At 42.2% G+C, this 19,500-nt stretch overlaps 1 protein-coding gene and 1 non-coding gene across 2 annotated transcripts; both read left to right on the forward strand.

The window, feature by feature from the left end:
• The first annotated feature begins 636 nt into the window (after positions 1-636).
• dnaja2a (DnaJ heat shock protein family (Hsp40) member A2a) lies at positions 637-14,094 on the forward strand. Its single transcript, XM_068315867.1, has 9 exons — positions 637-773; positions 1,905-1,964; positions 5,269-5,498; positions 5,581-5,661; positions 5,768-5,901; positions 5,995-6,191; positions 12,101-12,245; positions 12,584-12,711; positions 12,998-14,094. The coding sequence occupies exons 1-9, from the start codon at positions 696-698 to the stop codon at positions 13,184-13,186; spliced, it is 1,242 nt and encodes a 413-aa protein (XP_068171968.1). The 5' UTR covers positions 637-695; the 3' UTR covers positions 13,187-14,094.
• Positions 14,095-18,348: 4,254 nt separating this feature from the next.
• On the forward strand, positions 18,349-18,422 carry trnat-agu (transfer RNA threonine (anticodon AGU)). The gene has a single exon. It is a non-coding gene; the product is annotated as a tRNA-Thr (tRNA).
• The last annotated feature ends 1,078 nt before the right edge of the window (positions 18,423-19,500 follow it).

Raw genomic sequence — 19,500 nt, forward strand, 5'->3', positions numbered from 1 at the left:
TGAGATTGTGAAAGGAGCTAACGTTAAAAGAAAAGGCACCAGTCAAAAAAGCAAGTGGAAAAGAAATTTTAGAGAAGTAATATTTCTGTTAGCTGACTACATGAAGAAAATTGTATTTAGTTACTTAAAGACCGTTTTTTTTTTCAGATGCCCAAGGAGCATTATGGATACTACATCGATTCCCATTCCAAACGGAAACCATAGCTGGACAGACTGTTTGTGGTAGCCAGCTAGTTTCACTCAGAATTCGTTGCCGTTTTCTGTGTCGTTCCTGCTGTTTGGACTCTCTGCTCCAAAACATGAAAATTGTTGGAACAGTTATGACACTCTAAAATTGTGTTAACTGGGAAGTCCATGTATAGTTATTTCTTCTCCTAACATAGCAGATGCCTTATGCCATATTGTTCACGTGATTCCTTCTGGCAGATGCGCCGTGATTGGTTGGGCGCTTGATTGACAGGTAGTGGGTGGACTTGGTGACAGCGTGAGTTTATGTGAATATATAGGTGGGGATACAGCATGTTTGTTGTAGATCACAACGGCAGCTATCCTGCATTTGGCCACCACGCGGCAGCAGCGTGCGCACAACGCGTTTACTCTCAGGAAATAGAGGCAAGAGGCGAGCAAAACGTTTCGACCGACTCTTTCTCTTTGTCCGCCTACCTCCCTCCTGTAACGTTATCCTCGGCAACACCATGGCCAATGTTGTCGATACCAAACTATACGACATTCTCGGAGTGTCTCCGTCCGCTTCTGAAAACGAGCTGAAGAAGGTAGTGACGCATAAAAGGCTAAACAAACAGTGAATCAGACACCGCTTCTGTTTGGAGTTTCAAATAGTGAAAATGCTACAATGGGGAAATGCGTTGTTGCTATGTGTAACGTGCTAATGGTATATTGGCTAGCATGTTAGCAGGCTAACAGCTGGCCTGGATATTCATCTGACGACACGGATGTTACTACAAGTGATTGTGGTTTTCGGGGATTATTGGCTTTTAACTTTTGCCAACAGTCAGTCTCGGATAGGATGGTTGAGTTGTATGATGGAAAACTATTTCTGTCTTGTGACGTTACTCAACAAGTGATTGACCTCACGTTAGCTTTAGCTTAGGTGTTCACCTGTAGAGAACTGGATAACTTTTGTGTATTTTGAAGGCTGACACGCTTAACAATGACCAGCTTCCTGCTTGATTGACAAGCATTTCTTTATTATTGGGTTCGAAAAACCTCAAATAATAAAAACTGGCTAACGTTTTGATTAGCTGACCTGTTGTTTCGATTCGGCCGGAAAACAATATCAACCTTCGTCAAGATGAACGGTTTTCTTTCATCATTGCTGAAGGGCCTGGATGTTTTTGATCGTGCCAGTTTTCAATACACTTATAGCATGACCACATTGTTAGCATCTTCTATTATGCACCTAATGGGAATGTCAGTGATTTGGTGTCCAGTGTTAATATATTCTTATTGTATTTCCTGACTCATAGTTCATTTTATCTGACGGATAGTGTAATTTTTCACAGCTGACGTATTTTGTTAGTGTTAGCCGGGTACAGTGTATCAGAGCATTACCCACATTTCCCTATACGAAGTAAACATTCAGACATTTTAAACAGCATTGCTTTGATACAAAGATCATTATTTGTGTAATAGTAATTGATGTCTTTTTGTCACGTAATATATAGCTACGCCTCAACGTTAATTATGAAATCGCCTCGTTATTTTTAAAGTGTACTTCCTATACAGGCGGAGTTGTGTCTGATGTTAGTCAGGGAGGCTGAAGCACGTGTAGCAGCGATAAGAGGAGATAAGAGTCGTGTGCGTCTTACTGTGTTAGATTACGGCAAACAACATGTGTACGAACGAAATGAGCTAATCGGTTGCCTCTTTTTTTTTTTCCATAGGCATATAGAAAACTAGCAAAAGAATATCACCCTGACAAGAATCCCAATGCAGGTGACAAGGTAAGACTTTAATTGTCTGATAGTTTTTTGATGACTATTGAAAATGATTCATAAATATGATCAGCAGCGGATGTTTATTTTTGAGAATTCACAAAACATGTAGTAGTCAAGGGCCTCCTTCTGTTGAACAGTTAATATTTTATTTATGTTTTGTGAATTGGTAATCGGTAAACAGTGTTACTTTTACACAATCACTGGTTGTGTCTTGTACCATTAATTATTCTCTGCCAGAAGAAATCCAGGAGAAAAATAAGAATGAATTCCATCAATCCATTTGGCCGTTGTGTTTCCTTTTCAGAGCATGACATAAAAAAGGATGTTTAAATTTCATGAAATATTCTACACTCAGCACTGAAGTGATTCTTCAAGATATTCTAGATTTGTCCTTTTTAAAATCACATCAAAGGTTTTGAGTGAAGTTTTAGCTCCGTCTGTTTCTCGATCAGATACTGTGGTTCCTATTGCTGTTCAGGAATATTTGCTGTTTAAATTTAGAAATGTACATGGATAAATGCTAAATTTAATCTCCACACTTCACTCTTAAGATGTTGCACAGCACATGCACTTAAATATATTTCACAATTCTGTTCATTTCAATAACCTGAGATTTGCATTTGTAAAGATTTTCTATTAAATAAGACTGACCCTGGAAAACTCCTCATAATGTGTCTGGCTCATGATACTACTTTTGCGGAGAATTAGTGTAAATGACAAGCACTAAGGGCATCTCTTCCATCATTCCTCACATGATTATTGACATTTTCTCACCAATGGGTCACAATGTTGTTAATATGAAATGACAATGGTTTCAGGGTGTGAAATCTTGAGGCGGAATTTGTTTAGTGAATAACATTTGAAGCAAATTAAATCTGCGATTTCATGCTTGTGTCACAGAGATTCTGATTTATTTTTGTGGTGATGGTTTTGATTGTTGTCTTTGGCATCCTGCCACATTGTCCTAGGTTTCAATTTTCATCAGCAGTATCTATCTATCTATCTATCTAACAGTGTATTTCAACAATATCTTAACATTAAAAATCTAAAAATAAATTAAGGAAATGAGAAGTTCTGAGTTTGTGTTAACTGGTGCTTTGTTGTTAACTGGACAAGTGATAACAAGGACAGGGTGCATCTCCTCATCAAAAAACTAACCTAAAAACTTTGTTGAGAACTGAGTTAACCTTTATTTTTTATTTTTAGTTGATTCCACATTCCATTTCTTTATTCAATTGGATAGTTTCATCCTTGATAGATGGAGGTATGTGGGTTTCATAACCTGACAAATTAGAAGGATATATGTTAGAACACAGTAACAAGCAAACATATTTTTTTGTGCATCTGTAAGGTTTTTAACTTAAAGAAGCGATTAATTTAGAGGTCTTTAACGTTAAGGAGTAGTTACATTTGTTACGTTACCTTGAGTTACATACAGTATAGTTATACACTGCCGGGCCAAAAAAAAGTCACCGTTTGGGTTTCAATAAGCAAATTGCAGTGTTGTGATCAGTTGTTGCTTCGGTTGGTCAAGTCTAGGCTCAGCAATATAATTCAGCAAAAAAATTAAGTCAGCTGAGTATCTGAATGTACTGAATGACTAGGCAATCCCATAAATGGATTTTTTCTCCCAGATGGCACGATCATATTCCAGGACAACAATGCCAAAATGTATCGGACTCTAATTGTGAAAGAGTGGTCCACGAAGCGTGAGGAATCATTTTGACACATCAATTGGCCCCTACAGTCCTGAGCTTAACCCCATTCAAAGTCTATGGGATGTGCTGGAGAAGACCTTGCAGAGTGATTTGACTCCTATTGTCAATACAAGAACTTGGCTAAAAATTAATGCAATTCTGGACAGAAATAAATGCTGTCTAGTTGTACGAGGTTGTCGAAACAATGCCGCGGCAAATGCGCACCGCAATCAAAGCTACAGGCAGTCCCACGAAATATTAGTGTGTGACGTTTTTTTTGGGCCGGGCAGTGTATATATGCTTCATCTGGCCCTTTGTGGGCAGCCATTATGCTGATGAAAATGAGTTTGACACCCCTGTTCTAAGAGTTTCAGTGGATTGTTTGAGCTTCTGTACTTTTTGTCGCAGCAACCTTCTGTAGTTCTTAGCTGTAGTTGTTCAGCTAGTTAGTTGTTTCCACTCATTGTTCTTTTTCTTCCTGCTGTACCTAGAAGGCTCAGAAGTCTGAGTGAATGCAATTATTGTTTGAGTGACTTACTAGTTATAGCATCCCGTTTTGGTTTACTGTGTGTATGTAAAGGTTAATCGTGTATACCAATGCTATCGCACTAGCCCGTCTATGGGATTTTCAATATTATGTTAGCATTGCACTAACCACCATTCATTACTGTTGAACTGTGTTGAGTTAATAACAACTTTATTTTATATTAATATGTCTTGTATTTATGAATGTATGAGGATCAGAGCCCGACATTCTGTTTTTGTGTGTTTTATTTCAGTGTCACAGATCTTCTCAGTAAAATGACCGGTCTATCACTTTTGTTTACTTTTCGTGAGTGCCATAATCACGCGACAATCTGGTCATAAAACATCTATACAATACCTCCATAGCTCCAGACATGAATTAATTATCCACTAAGCCTTGGGAATTCAGAATAAATATTATGGGTTGTCTGAAAATTATCTTACCTTCAAATCTCTTTGGAAATCATCCGAGGTAAAGTGCTCACGGCAGATCCTCGGATCCTTGTTCATATTGACCGCGTTCATCTGTGCTCCTTCCTAGCTTCCCAGAAGATATTCTAAAGAAGGCTAGGTCCTTTGTGTTTTCTTGATGTTCTTTTGACACAACCGTTCACCTCGCAGGTAACCATTATATTTATAGAGTTAATCGCGTCGTGGATTATATTGTCTTCTATGGCGGCCAAGCTAAGTTGGTCGCCAATGATGTATGACGCCCGCGTGACCATTGAATGCAGAAACTGCTGTGGCACAGATTTTAAGCTTTTCTGACCAAAGGGATGATGCTACACATATAAAATTTCTTTTTTCATGCTCTTTTTATTTCAGTTTCACAGATCTTCTCAGTAAAAGGACCTGTCTATCACTTTTTATATTGTTTACTTTGTGCGTGTGCCATAATCGTGTGATAACCTGGTCATAAAAACGTTTAGGCAATATCTCCAATAGTCTGTGGTTGCCCGTATGCAAAATTAACACATCTGTATCGTGATTGTTTTTTATGTATTTTACAAGCCCTTTGCTTCATCGGCTATCTGTGACATTTGAAATGACATGTTGCTTTTTATTGTCCTTTTCTGTCCTCTCAAAAGTTTAAAGAAATCAGTTTTGCATATGAGGTGCTGACCAACCCTGAAAAAAAAGAACTTTATGATCGTTATGGAGAACAAGGTTTGCGAGAAGGAGGTGGAGGAGGTCCAGGAATGGATGACATCTTCTCCCACATTTTTGGGGGTGGACTCTTTGGATTCATGGGAGGCCAGGGGAGTCGTTCTAGGAATGGGGGTCGAAGGAGAGGCGAGGATATGGTCCATCCACTCAAGTAAGCAATAAATGTTTTGCCACGATTTTGTTGGTCATATCTTCTGTCTTATTGATGTCTAAGCATTGGATTTTTTCAACAGAGTGTCTCTGGAGGACCTCTACAATGGGAAAACAACAAAATTACAACTTAGCAAGAATGTACTGTGTAGCTCTTGTAATGGGTAAGTTACATCACCGACACTGACATTGGTAGGATTAGACTGCTGAAGTTTTCTTTCTCATGTGACATTACCAACTGTGTGTGTGTGTAATTCTACCTGTGTGCAGGCAGGGGGGCAAGTCGGGCGCTGTACAGAAATGTGCAACATGTCGGGGGCGTGGCATGCGCATCATGATCAGACAGCTAGCCCCAGGGATGGTCCAACAGATGCAGTCTGTGTGTACCGATTGTAACGGAGAAGGTAAGAGGCTCAGTGAAAATCATGCTGTCTGATGGGTATTATCACAGCCTGGCCCCCACAGATGCTCATCGTGTTTTCTACAACCCACTCCAGGTGAAGTTATCAGTGAGAAAGACCGCTGTAAAAAATGTGAGGGCAAGAAAGTTGTGAAGGAGGTGAAGATTCTAGAGGTACATGTGGACAAAGGCATGAAGCATGGGCAGAAAATCACCTTTGGTGGGGAGGCAGATCAGTCGCCTGGCGTTGAGCCTGGGGATATAGTCCTTGTCCTTCAGGAGAAAGATCATGAGGTAGGTGGAACGTGCTCCGTATTCATTGGCCTTTCATTTCACCATACTGCATCTGTGTCATTGAGGGAGTAGTTGTTAACATTATTTAGGACATTGTTCTGCTTTTATCAGTTTTATGTGTCAACTCCTTATTAATCCTGCCCAGTAAAGGTTGAATTAAGTTTTCTTCCTCTTGAGAATCACATGTCCTGAACGCATTCGGTCCAGCAGGCTGTGGGTGCAGAGATGATTACAGTAACCCCTTCTTACTTGCGGTCAATGCGTGCCAGAACCACCCACAAAAACAGAAATTCTGCGATATAGCAACAAACTGATTTATTCCATCCATCCATCTTCAACCGCTTATCTGGGACCGGGTCGCGGGGGCAACAGTCTCAGAAGGTATGCCCCTACCTCCCTCTCCCCAGACACCTCTTCCAGCTCCACTGGGGGTATCCCGAGGCGTTTCCAGGCCAGCCAAAAGACATAGTCCCTCCAGCGTGTCCTAGGTCTTCCCCAAGGTCTCGATGGGACATGTCTGGAACAGATGCCCGAACCACCGCAGCTGACTCTGCTCGAGGTGGAGGAGGAGTGGCTCTACTCCGAGCTCCTCCCTGGTGACTGAGTTCCTCACTCTATCTCTATGGTTGCGCCCAGCCACTCTACGGAGAAAACTCATTTCCGCCACTTAGGAACCTAGATTGACTGGTAAATGAAGAGCTTTGCCTTACGACTCAGCTCTTCACCACGACAGACCTATACAGTGACCGCATCACTGCGGAAGCTGCAACTATCAGTCTGTCAATCTCACGTTCCATCCTTCCTTCACTCGTGAACAAGACCCAAGATACTTAAACTCCTCCACTTGGAGCAGAGACTCTCCACCGACCTGAAGAGGGCACACCACCCTTTTCCAGTCGAGAACCATGGCCTCAGATTTAGAGGTGCTGATCCTCATCCCACTCGCATCACACTCAGCTGCAAACTGTCCCAGTGCAAGCTGAAGGTCCAGGTTTGATGAGGCCAGCAGGACATCGTCTGCAAAGAGCAGAGATGAAATTCTTTGCTCCCCAAACCGGACACCCTCCAGATCCTGGCTTTGCCTAGAAATTCTGTCCATTAAGATTATGAACAGAACCGGTGATTGAGGGCAGCCCTGCCGAAGTCAAACATGCACCTGGAACAGGTCTGGAACTGACTGCTGGCAATGTGAACCATGCTCTGGCTTCAGTCATACAGGGACTGAACAGCCCTCAGCAAACGGCCCCAAACCCCACACTCTCAAAGCACTCTCCACAAGATACCACGAGGGACACAATTGACTGCCATCTCCGGATCCACAAAACACATGTAGACTGGTTGGGCAAACTCCCATGAGCCCTCAAGCAATCAATGGAGTGTAGAGCTGGTCGAGTGTCCTGCGACCGGGACAAAAACTGCATTGTTCCTCCTGAATCTGCGGATCGACCATCAGTCTAATCCTCCTCTCCAGTACCCTGGAATAGACTTTCCCCAGGAGACTGAGAAATGTGATCCCCCCATCATTGGAACAGATCCTCCGATCCCCCTTTTTGAAAAGAGGGACCGCCGCTCCGGTTTGCCAATCCAGAGGTACTATCCCCGACTGCCATGCAATGTTACAGAGACCTGTCAACATGACAGTCCCTGCACATGCAGAGACTTGAGGTACTCAGGGCGAATCTCATCCACCTCCGGCGTTTTGCCACCAAGTAGTTTGGCAAGCACTTTGGTGACTTCAGCTTGGGTGATGAACGAGTCCACCTCGGAGAGCTCAGGCTCTGCTTCCTCTGTGTAAGACATGGTAGCGGGATTGAGGAGATTCTCGGAAGATTCTTTTCACCGCCCGACTTGATCGAGGTCAGCAAGCCTGTGCACCGCTGTCCCCCCCTGAGGCGCCGAATAGTTTGCCAGAATTTCTTCAAGGCTGGCCGATAGTCCTCCTCCATGGCTTCCCCGAACTCCTCCCAGACCCGAGTTTTTTGCACCCTTGCTACTCAGGCTGCAGTACCCCTGGCCTATCTGTACCTGTCAGCTGCCTCAGGAGTCCCACAATTCAACAAGATTTGATAGGACTCCTTCTTCAACTTGACGGCATTCCTTACTTCCGGTGTCCACCACCGGGTCAGGGGGTGGTGGACAGGCACCAGAGACCCTGCGACCACAGCTCCGAGTAGCCGCTTTGACAAAGGAGGTGGAAAACATGGTTCACTCTGACTCAATGTCCCCAGCCTCCTGGATAATCTGAGAGGAGCTCTCCCAGAGGTGGGAATTGAAGACCTCACTGACAGAGGGGTTCTGCTAGATGTTCCCAAAAGGCATACCAATGGTGTTGTCTAAGTCAAAGTTACAATGTATTCTAGTCCAAGTAAAACTTACAATTAAACATTGAGTAATATTTTGTATGACTGTATCTTCACATAGTGAATGCAAGATTTCAGTTGTTGAATCTCACATTTATACCTGCATAAAATAGGATAGAAATACAGATAGTTCAGCTTGAACTATTGACTTTATTGTATTTTTGTAGGTAAACTGAACAGAAGATTTTGCCCTCAGAATGCACCAGAATGCAGGAAAGCAACCCCATTTTCTAAAAATTTTCCTGGGGGGGCCCTCGATCCCCCATGCGCGGGGGTATCCCCCCCCACCCCTATGACAAGTGGATGCTGCCAGCCAATAGCAAACGCTTATGATATAACATGACTACCTGGTAAAAATTTACGATGTAGTGAAGTCATGCATCTTGAAGCGTGAATAAGCGAGGGAATACTGTATTTCTGCTCTCAGTTTGTCCACTGGGGAGGTAGTAAAGCATCAAACCCTGTACAAACCCAGATTTATAGTAAGATTCCTGCTTGAACAGTGAACTCAGCTCACACCACAGATTCTGCTTGTTGCTGTCTACAGCTCCAGAGCTGAAGCTTTATCTTTGATGCATTTTGCTCTGATCTACTTGAAGCAGCTATGATAGCAATACCGTTCAAAAACCTTGATACATAAATGACCTGCCATAGAAATGTTCCCAACATACATGCAGCTTTTTCCACGATATTTTGGCTGTGATTTGACCAGGTTCCTTTCTGGAGGAGTCAATGCCTTTTTTATCTTCATGCTTTATGGAAATGATGATGCAGCGCACTGGCCAACAGGTGCCTGCATAGCAACATGAAAATTATAATTGGGTTTTTGTTTTGTTTGGCATTGTTTGTTAAATATGACACACTTGTCATTGTTTACTTGTTATCTTCTTTGTGAATGTGCATTGCCATTAGATTATAAATTAAGTTTTCCTCCTACAGTTCATAAAACCGATTGTGATTCAGTATCACTGCAGGCTGTCATGACAGTCAGGTCCAGCTGGTGGTGCTTCAGACCTCTTCATCCAGTGCTGAGAACCAGATTGTTCTGTCAGTACTGTGCTGCCGGTGGTTAATTGTACAAATTTAGGACCTGGGGTCAAATACCATACTGGGAACTTGCCGTGATACATTTTAACACACCTATGATGACCCCAGCCTCTTGATTTCAGGTGTAATTTAAGGTTAAAAAAAATGTATAGCTGTCTATTTGCAGTTGGTTGACCAGACTTTCTCTTGTAAATTACTTGGGCCGACGATATGACTCAGTCCTCCAGAAACGCAGGATGTCAGTGAAATGACCATCTGAACACCATCATGCCTTGCTCTGCCCAAAATTTTGGGCAATAAACTAAATTGCATCATTAATTTGCATCATGAAGCTTATTCATTCATCCATCTTCAGTACTTTTTCTGCTCTCTCGGCGTTGCTTAAGCCTATCCCAGTGGACTTTGGGCGTGAGGCAGGGTACACTCTGAGTGCAACGTCAGTGCACCACGGATCATAAGGCTTGCCGTGAAAATCCTCAGTTGGGCGTGTCCAGCATTTTTAAGCCAGTGTCCCTGGATATTCTTGCTTAACAGTGCCTTTGGCAGCAAGCACAGACAAAATTCAAATGACGAAGCAGTATGGCTAACATTTGTATCAAATAGCTAAAATTTCAAAAGATGGCAGATGTGTTACAAAAAATGTTAGGCTATAAACATATTTTCTGTTTTTCTGCCCCCTCCCCCAGGGCTAACCTTCACACAAATCATCACAACTTTTTGAATATTTTACAGAGTTCATTTTATCTCAAAAAATAGTGCATCCCTGGGAATGCGCTTTAAAAAATTTGCATCCCAACATGACGTTTTTGCATCCCAAAAGTAATAACAGAATATATGGTAGAAGCTGTATGCAATGATTGTGTTTTGCCAATGGTATAATATAAAAACTAAAGCTGGTAATTTTAATGATTTTATTAATTTACGACGTAACTGTTTGAGTAAAAAGAAAAAAAAGTAGAATTACATGCAGTATTTTTATCAAAATGTTACGGCTTGGTGGTCATTCTAAAAAAAAAAGTTTTAGAAATAAAGATGCAATAGTTGTTTTTTTTCCACTTTTGCTTTTCACTCAGTTGTTTGTTTTTAATTCATATATTCTCCTGTGGACATTGCACCAAGATGAAAGAGCCTTCCTCACACAAATTTTTTGTAGGATGCATCCTCATTATTATTTTGTCTTCCTGACATTTAGCCGTGCCTCACCCATGGAAACAATCGTGTCCATTGCGATACAAATACTCGGATATTTGCTGGTTTTTGCTTGGCTTCTTCTGCGTCTTTATCTGTACTATCCACCGTATTATCTCTCTTTTTCTTCAATAATTTTTGATTGTCTTTAATTCAAGAAAGCACTTATTGGCCCTTTCAAAACAATGGCGATTTCTGAGTTCCAAATTTAAGTGGAGAAATTGGGAATATTTTTGTTTGAATTGAAGTGCATTTTTTACCAATATCTCAGAAAAAGGTAGCATTAATATTTTTTTTTTTATTGTAAGTATTTTAAAGCTTGCGTCCCAGATGATTGTGCATCCCTTCAGTACTTCTTCTGAAGGGGCGTGAGGCAGCATGAACTCAAAAATGTGCGTCAAAGACCCAAAACACATTCTAATGAGAACATTGATTTTTCTTGCAGTTACCTGCGAACAAAAGTAACTCAGCACTGATCCTATAATCTATGATCCCACTGGTCACATGAGAATAAAAAGTCATGAATGTACAAAAAAGTGAAATGAAAGTGATGAATAGGGCAGGGCAGACCAGTGGGCAGTGTGTAGCATTGTTGTCTCTCAGCAAGGAGGTTCTGGGTTTGATTCCTTTTCCTGTGCTGAGTGTGTATGTTCTCCCTGTGTCTGTGTGGGTTCCCTCCGGGTTCTGTGTCTTCCTCCCATCTCAAGAAACATGCAACTTAGGTGAATTGATCACACCGAAGTGTCAAAGATGTGAGCGTGTGTGTGTGTTTTGTCTTTCATGTGGCCTCACTATGAGCTGGCATGTAATCTGGGGTGTTACTCCCCCACAATCTTTTGCCCATAGCCATCTGTGACAGGCTCTAGTAGACCTGCAGGGCAGATCAGCAGCTGCATATGAGTCGATTGTGATTGTTTCGTTGACAAGGAAATGGATGCATGAATGAAATTAAACATTAAATATTCTGTAAGCTGTTTTCATGGTATATCCATTAAATGGGTAAGTTCATAATTGTACTGTTATTTTTATATAGCATTCCAACTTATTTTGAATAGGCTTAAAAATAATTAAAAAAATAAGCATCTTATTTTACAATCTTGTTGTTAAAGTTGTTGGAGTTCGTTTCCAGCAGCAGAAGCTCTTGTTCTGTCAGTTCTTTGAATGTGTGAACATTGAATTCCTTTTCTTGATAACCAGTTAACTGTGAAATATGTGTTCTATGCATTCATGAAAGACAAATCACCCATAAACTTGGCATTAACCCCAGAGTTCATCAAACAATGTGTTTGACCCTTTCTTTCTCTAATTTTCCAGACGTTCAAACGAGATGGCCATGACCTGTTTGTGAACCACAAGATCGGGCTGGTAGAGGCGCTGTGCGGCTTCCAGTTCATGCTCAAACACTTGGACGAACGGCAGATCGTCGTTAAATATCCTCCTGGCAAAGTCATTGAACCAGGTTAACACTCACAAAATTAATCTGTTGGTTTAACTATGACATGTTAGACCTTCCTGCAATCAGATGCACTTCACGCATGATATATAGAATAAAGTTCATTCCATTATGATGGAGTTTTGGCTTCACCTCAAAATCCACTTTTAATATGTGATTAGTTTAAATATTTCATGGCAGTAACATGACCGCACACTGGGTTCCTGTCGGGAGCTGAGAACAGTGAGGAGGGGGCTAGTGGGGCTCTTTGCCTCCTGGGTTTGACTTCTTCAAGACTTGCTAAACATGTTTCTTTCACATTAATGCTGATAAAAAATTTTTTTAACATGCTACTTTTGATTCAGGTTCGGTCAGGGTGGTGCGAGGAGAGGGGATGCCACATTATCGAAACCCTTTTGACAAGGGAGATTTGTACGTCAAATTTGACGTGCAGTTCCCACAAAGTAACTGGATCAGCCCTGAGAAACTTGTGGTAGGACATTATTCATTATGTTCCTACCTGTCCATCATCATGTTGTATTACGTACAACAGGGTGAAGATAAAAACCAAACAGCTAAGCTATGTGCTCTAGTTTTGCAGTGATGTGTATTTGTCATGGCGTGGAGTCATGTTATTGACTTAAGAGCGATAAATTCCAGGATGTCCTAGCAACAGCAATAAAATCATAAAGACGCATTTAGCCTCTAGACTTTTCAGTTTCTGCAGAGAAGGGTGAGAAGGTGTGAGGTAGCTGAAAATGTATATTTTCCACCTGTAGGAGCTGGAGGACATGCTGCCTTCACGATCAGAACCGCCCATCATCACTGGAGAGACGGAGGAAGTTGACCTGCAGGATTATGATGTCAACCAGAGCTCAACGTCTGGCAGCCGCAGAGAGGCCTACAACGACAGCTCAGACGAAGAGGGTGGCCACCATGGGCCAGGGGTCCAGTGTGCCCACCAGTAGTCACATACCCCCACCACAACCACAACCACACACACACACACACACACACACACATACACACACACACACACACACACACAACTCACTTTTTGGGGGAGAAGATATAGGAGTTGTGGAAGGATGTAGGTCAGATTGCAGTGACTTGGTAATTCCTCAGATTCAGATCAGAGACACATTGAATTATTGGCACCTTGATTATTGGTTTGACTGCAAAGATTATGTTGATTATTCTCTGAGGAACTGGCAGTGGGGCAGCCAACCATTTTTGCACTGCACCCAAAACCAATTTAGACACTTTAAACAGCAAATAGTCATCTAGTATTTAAGATGTATCAAAACAAGAATGGCTGGTCCAGTGAATTCCATGCCATATAGGACTGATGTTGTGAAGGTTAGTCCTTCACCCTTCTTCGTCTGTCACCCCTGATTAAATCCATTCCCCTCCACTAATGCGAAAATTTGCTGAGTGTGTGACTTGCATTTTGTTTTCTTAGTATTTACAATAATTTAAAATGGTGAGCATTCACAGAATAACGCTTGACAATGTGATGTGCGTATCTTTGGACCCATGTTTAATGGATTCATCCACTGCACCATTTGTAGGATTTGTTTCTGGTTTTTACCACCTTGTTTTTGTGTAGGTTTTTACTCCTTTGTTTCTTTTTTTGAATTCTAAAGATTGGTTACTGTGTATGTCATCAAATTGATTGATAAGCTTCATCAGCTGCTGTATTCAAAGCTGTGACAAGAAAACATTTAAATGAATAAAATGTTAAGCCTGTATCTGTGCTGAGACCATATGCATGTAAAACGCTTTGGTTCCCGCACTTACCAAGCATCAAATAATGCAAACACTTCCTAAGAAAATGTCTATGAAGTTAATAAATAAATTCTTCAAATATCATGAATTTTGTGTCCTGTTTTTATTTCCTTACGAATAACTGAAATTTTGAATTAAACTTTTGAGTGTTTCTGCTGTAATTGTTTTCGTAGTTGAGGTCAACTCTCTGAAGCAAGGCTGTGACATAAAGCAAAATGTAGAAGAAACTGATGAAAGACATCACATGTGAAAGTAAACTTAAAAATCAATGAAATGTGATAATAGAAATCTGCCTGGTCTTTTGAACCCTCAGTTTTGTTGATGGCACAAAAAAAACGGAACGCAAATTTCAAGTCGGTGTCTTACCATGCCGGTCCCAAGCCTAGATAAACTCAGAGGGTTGTGTCAGGATGGGCATCAGATGTAAAACTTTTGCCAAATCAAACATGCAAATCGCATCTATGACTTCCATACCAGATCGGTCGAGGCCCGGGTTAACAACGACCGCCATCGGTGCTGTTCACCTACTGGGTAGCGGTGGAAATGTACTACTGTTAGGCGAAGGAGGAGAGGAGGAAGGAGTGTTAGTGAGAAGAGAGAGCAAAGGAATGCCAAGAGTATAGGAATGAGAGTAGTTAAGTTGAATGTTGGAACTAGGACAGGCAAAGGTAGAGAGTTGGTTGACATGATGCACAGGAGGAAGGTAGACATACTGTGTGTCCAGGAGACCAGGTGGAAAGGCAGCAAGGTTAGAAGTTTAGGAGCAGGGTTCAAGTTGTTCTATTGTGGTGTAGATAGGAAGAGAAATGGAGTAGGAGTTATCTTGAAGGAGGAGTTTGTTAGGAAATGTTCTGGAGGTGTTCAGATAGAGTGATGAGTCTGAAGCTAGAAATCAAAGGTGTGATGTTCAATGCTGTTAGTGGGTATGCTCCGATGTGAGCTGGAGGAGAAGGAGAAATTCTGGTTGATGTGGTGGAATGTTTAAAATAATCTGATAAAACACAGCAAATGTGTTAGAGAAGTGGACATAGTCATGGAGACTATGAGACCTTGATGTTGGGCAGCGTGTTAGCTTTTCCTGGAATCAGATGAGTATTGGCAGTAGACTTATCACCATACTTGCATAATGTGTTTTGCAAAGATGACGTATTGATGTCCGTTCAACATGGGGTTGGTTTGACATATGGTCAGTTGCCGGTGGATCCAGTGACTGCCCAACACGTACACACACATGGCAGAGCTTGGCTATAAAAATTCAACAGATCTTGAGTTGAGTGCCAGCTTGACTCCCGGGATGTCGTTACTAGAGATCTCGTTCGATAAGTATCTGTTGGCATTGTTTGTCTGCATCATCGATGACACTTGGACTTATCTCAACCTATGAATGATTTGAATCAAAAAATAATTGTTATACTTATGTACTTTGTCCTGTCTTAAGATAACCTCTCTCCACCACATTGGACTTTGATGAAGTGGTGCAGAGCATACCTAGAAGTGAGAGAGTTGCCATTGCTGCAGACTTCAATGGACATGTTAGTGCAGTAAACAGAGGTCATGAGGAGGTGATGGGCAGGCTTGGTATCCAGGAGAGGAATGCAGAAGGACAAATGGTGGTTGACTTTGCAAAAAGGATGGAAACGGCAAAAGTGAATACTTTCTTCCAGAAGGGGCAAGAACATAGGGTGACCTTTAAGAGCGGAGGTAGGAGCACACAGGTAGACTACATCTTGTGTAGACAGTGTAATCTGAAAGAGATCAGTAAACACAAAGTAGTGGTAGGGGAGAGTGTAGCCAAGCAGGATAGAATTTTGTTGTATAGGATGACTCTGGTGGTGAGGAAGATGAAGAGGGCAAAGGCAGAGCAGAGGACGAAATGGTGGAAGAAAGGAAGAGTGTTGCATGACTTTTAGGAAGGAGTTAAGACAGACTCTGGGTGGTCAGGAGGTACTTCCAGATGACTAGACAACTACAGCTCATGTGATCAGGGACACAGGTAGGAGAGTACTTGGTGTGTAATCTGGATGGAAAGTAGATAAGGAGACTTAGTGGTAGAATGAAGAGGTACAAGAGTGTATACAGAGAAAGAGGTTAGCTAAGAAGTGGGACACTGAGAGGACGAAGAGAGTAGACAGGAGTGCAGGGAGATGCAGCGTAAGGTGAAAATAGAGGTAGCAAAGGCCAAACAAGGGGCTTATGATGACTTGTATGCTAGGTTGGACAGTAAGGAAGGAGAGACTGATCTATACAGGTTGGCAGGACAGAGAAAGACATGGAAAGGACGTGCAGCAGGTTAGGGTGATTAAGGATAGGGATGGAAGTGCATAGACAGGTGCCAGTAGTGTGATGAGAAGATGGAAAGAGTACTTTGAAGAGTTGATGAACGAGGAAAATGAGAGAGAACAATGACTAGAATAGGTGGCGGTTGTGGACCAGGAAATAGCAAAGATTAGTCAGGATGAAGTGAGGAGGGCATTGAAGAGGATGAAGAGTGGAAAGGCACTTGGTCCTGATGATATACCAGTGGTGGTATGGAAGTATCTAGGCGAGCTGGCAGTAAAGTTTATGACTGGGTTGTTCAACAGGATCTTAGATAGTGAGAAGATGCCTCAGGAATGGAGAAGTGTGCTGGTGCCCATTTTTAAGAACAAAGGACATGTGCAGAGTTGTGGCCACTACAAAGGAATAAAGCTGATGAGCCATTCAATGAAGATATGGGAAAGCGTAGTTGAAGCTAGACTAAGGGCAGAAGTGAGCATTTGTGAGGAGCAGTATGGTTTCATGCCAAAAAGTAGTACTACAGATGCAGTATTTGCCTGAGGATGTTGATGGAGAAGTACAGTGACTGCCAGAGGGAGCTGCATTGTGTTTTTGTAGATCTGGAGAAAGCTTATGACAGGGTGCGCAGAGAGGAACTGTGGTATTGTACGAGGAAGTCTGGAGTGGCAGAGAAGTATGTTAGAGCTGTGCAGGACATGTATGAGGACTGTAAGACAGTGGTGAGGTGTGCTGTAGGTGTGATAGAGGAGTTCAAGGTGGAGGTGGGACTGCATCAGGGATCAGCTCTGAGCTCCTTCTTGTTCGCTATAATGATGAACAGGCTGACAGACGAGGTTAGACAGGAATCTCCATGGACTATGATGTTTGCAGATGACATTGTGATCTGTAGTGAGAGCAGGGAACAGCTGGAGGAGAAGCTAGAGAGGTGGTGGTCTGTCCTGGAAAGGACAGGAATGAAGGTTAGTCACAGTAAGATAGAGTACATGTGTGTGAATGAGAGGGACCCAAGTGGAAGAGTGAGGTTACAGGGAGAAGAGATCAAGAAGGTGGAGGATTTCAAGTACTTAGGGTCAACAGTCCAGAGCAATAGATAATGTGGAATGGAGGTGAAGAAGCATGTCCAGGCAGGATGGAAAGGGTGGAGAAAAGTGTCAGATGTGATGTGTGATAGAAGAGTTTCAGCTAAAATGAAAGAAAGGTGTACAAAACTACAGTGAGACCAGCGATGTTGTTTGGTCTAGAGACAGTGTCACTGAGGAAAAGACAGGAGACAGAGCTGGAGGTAGCAGAGATGAAGATGCTGAGGTTCTCTCTGGGAGTGACCAGGAAGGATAGGATCAGGAATGAGTACATCAGAGGGACAGAACATGTTAGAGGTTTTGGAGATAAAGTCAGTGAAGCCAGACTGATGTGGTTTTGATATGTCCAGAGGAGAGAAAGTGAATATATTGGTAGAAGGATGCTGAGTTTTGAACTGCCAGGCAGGAGGCCTAGAGGAAGACCAAAGAGGAGGTTTATGGATGTAGTGAAAGAGGACATGACGTTAGTTGGTGTGAGAGAAGAGGATGTAGAAAACAGGGTTAAGATGGAGGCAACTGATTCACTGTGGCGACCCCTGAAGGGAAAAGCCAAAAGGAGAAGATTATCACAGAATAAATCATTAAACTTGAATGATTTCGCTTTGTCTGTTTAGGAAGAACAAGTGATGATGAATCATTTTCACTGCTTTGTTGTAATTGAAAGTGACAACAGAGCAGTACAATCGGTGAATCGGTGTAGACCTCACCTGACCCAGGACACAGCAGGAGCCCGTGGGGACAAACCCGCACAAGGGGTCAGAATGCTATTTTTTCTTTTTGTTTGATTTTTAGGTATGAATATGAACGTGTTGGGGGGCTTTGATACCACTGTCAAGAAGTTATCAAATGTGAAGATTTTGGAGTATGTTCCCTTAATTTCTTAAGCTTCCAATCGATTCACTATGCAATTCATATCACGACCACGTTTTCAAGTCGTTTTCGGCTGGTCATCTTTATAAATTGCTTTGTAGCGCATTTACAATACCGGCGCCGTGGCTTAGTTGGTTAAAGCGCCTGTCTAGTAAACAGGAGATCCTGGGTTCGAATCCCAGCGGTGCCTTTTCCCCTTCTTTCTTTCATTTGTGGTAACCATCGGTCATGTTTCAAACTTAATGATCAGGGTCGGAAAACTACGAAATAACTTTTCTGTAACACTTACGAACAAACATGCGCTTACTTCCGACAAAACTATTTTACGTTTATCTACAGTGTGGTTTCGCCAATATAACGATCTAACCACATGGGGGCGGAAGAAACAAATACAGCGCCATCCACACGAGAAAGGGAATAAGAAAATCATGTTGCAAAAGTGTATTCTATGAACTCTTCATTTCAGCATGTAAGTACTGTTTATGGTGTAAAGTATGTTTCGGGGCGGTGTGCAAATTTCCTATACAGCTGCACGTTGTATTTGTTCCAGACGTTTGAAAGAAGAAGATATAAACAAAGATCTAGGGACCACTTTGTCCTATTATATGCGGTAAGAAGAACACCAGAGCGGAAGTAAAACGGTGTAGATTTCAAAATAAAACCTGCTAAATTTGATGTTAAAAATCCTGTTGTGCTGGCGTTACACATTGCCCTTGGATGTAAATCTATGAAAGACATGAACAGGATGGCTGAAATATGTAGCCTGCTGTAGATTTAACCTGAATGTAGTTTATTGTTTGTTATTGTGTGAAATTGTGTTTCAATCATGGCTAAACATGGCTAAACCAACACAAGTGTACCCACTCCTGAGAGAATATTCAAGTACACGCCTGTATATCTGTCCTTCGCAGTGACATGGTCTCCCAATTGAACTGCCACGTTATCGTGGTGGAGTTTTGAGTGTCCGAATGATCCCAAGAGCTATGTTGTTGTGGACGCTATGCTTGTGGTAGGGTCTTTCTTGGCAAACAAGTCCCAGGTAATGGGCTAGGCTAAGAGCAGTTTCAAAACCTCTATAATTAGAACATTATTGAGGACCGTGATGTTACTAGGTTTGGCGCAAACTGGCCAAACAGCAGTGCAGAATACCCAACTGTTACGGCCGTAGCTCATCTGTGTATATTGTATATCCCTCTGCAACCCTGCCTCTGAGCTGCTGGCCCTGCTCTGGGATGCTCCGCCCTCCGTCGTCAGTGCCAGGTGTGGTG

The sequence above is a fragment of the Antennarius striatus genome, chromosome 1 (assembly GCF_040054535.1).
Source record: "Antennarius striatus isolate MH-2024 chromosome 1, ASM4005453v1, whole genome shotgun sequence".
Taxonomy (NCBI): Eukaryota; Metazoa; Chordata; class Actinopteri; order Lophiiformes; family Antennariidae; genus Antennarius; species Antennarius striatus.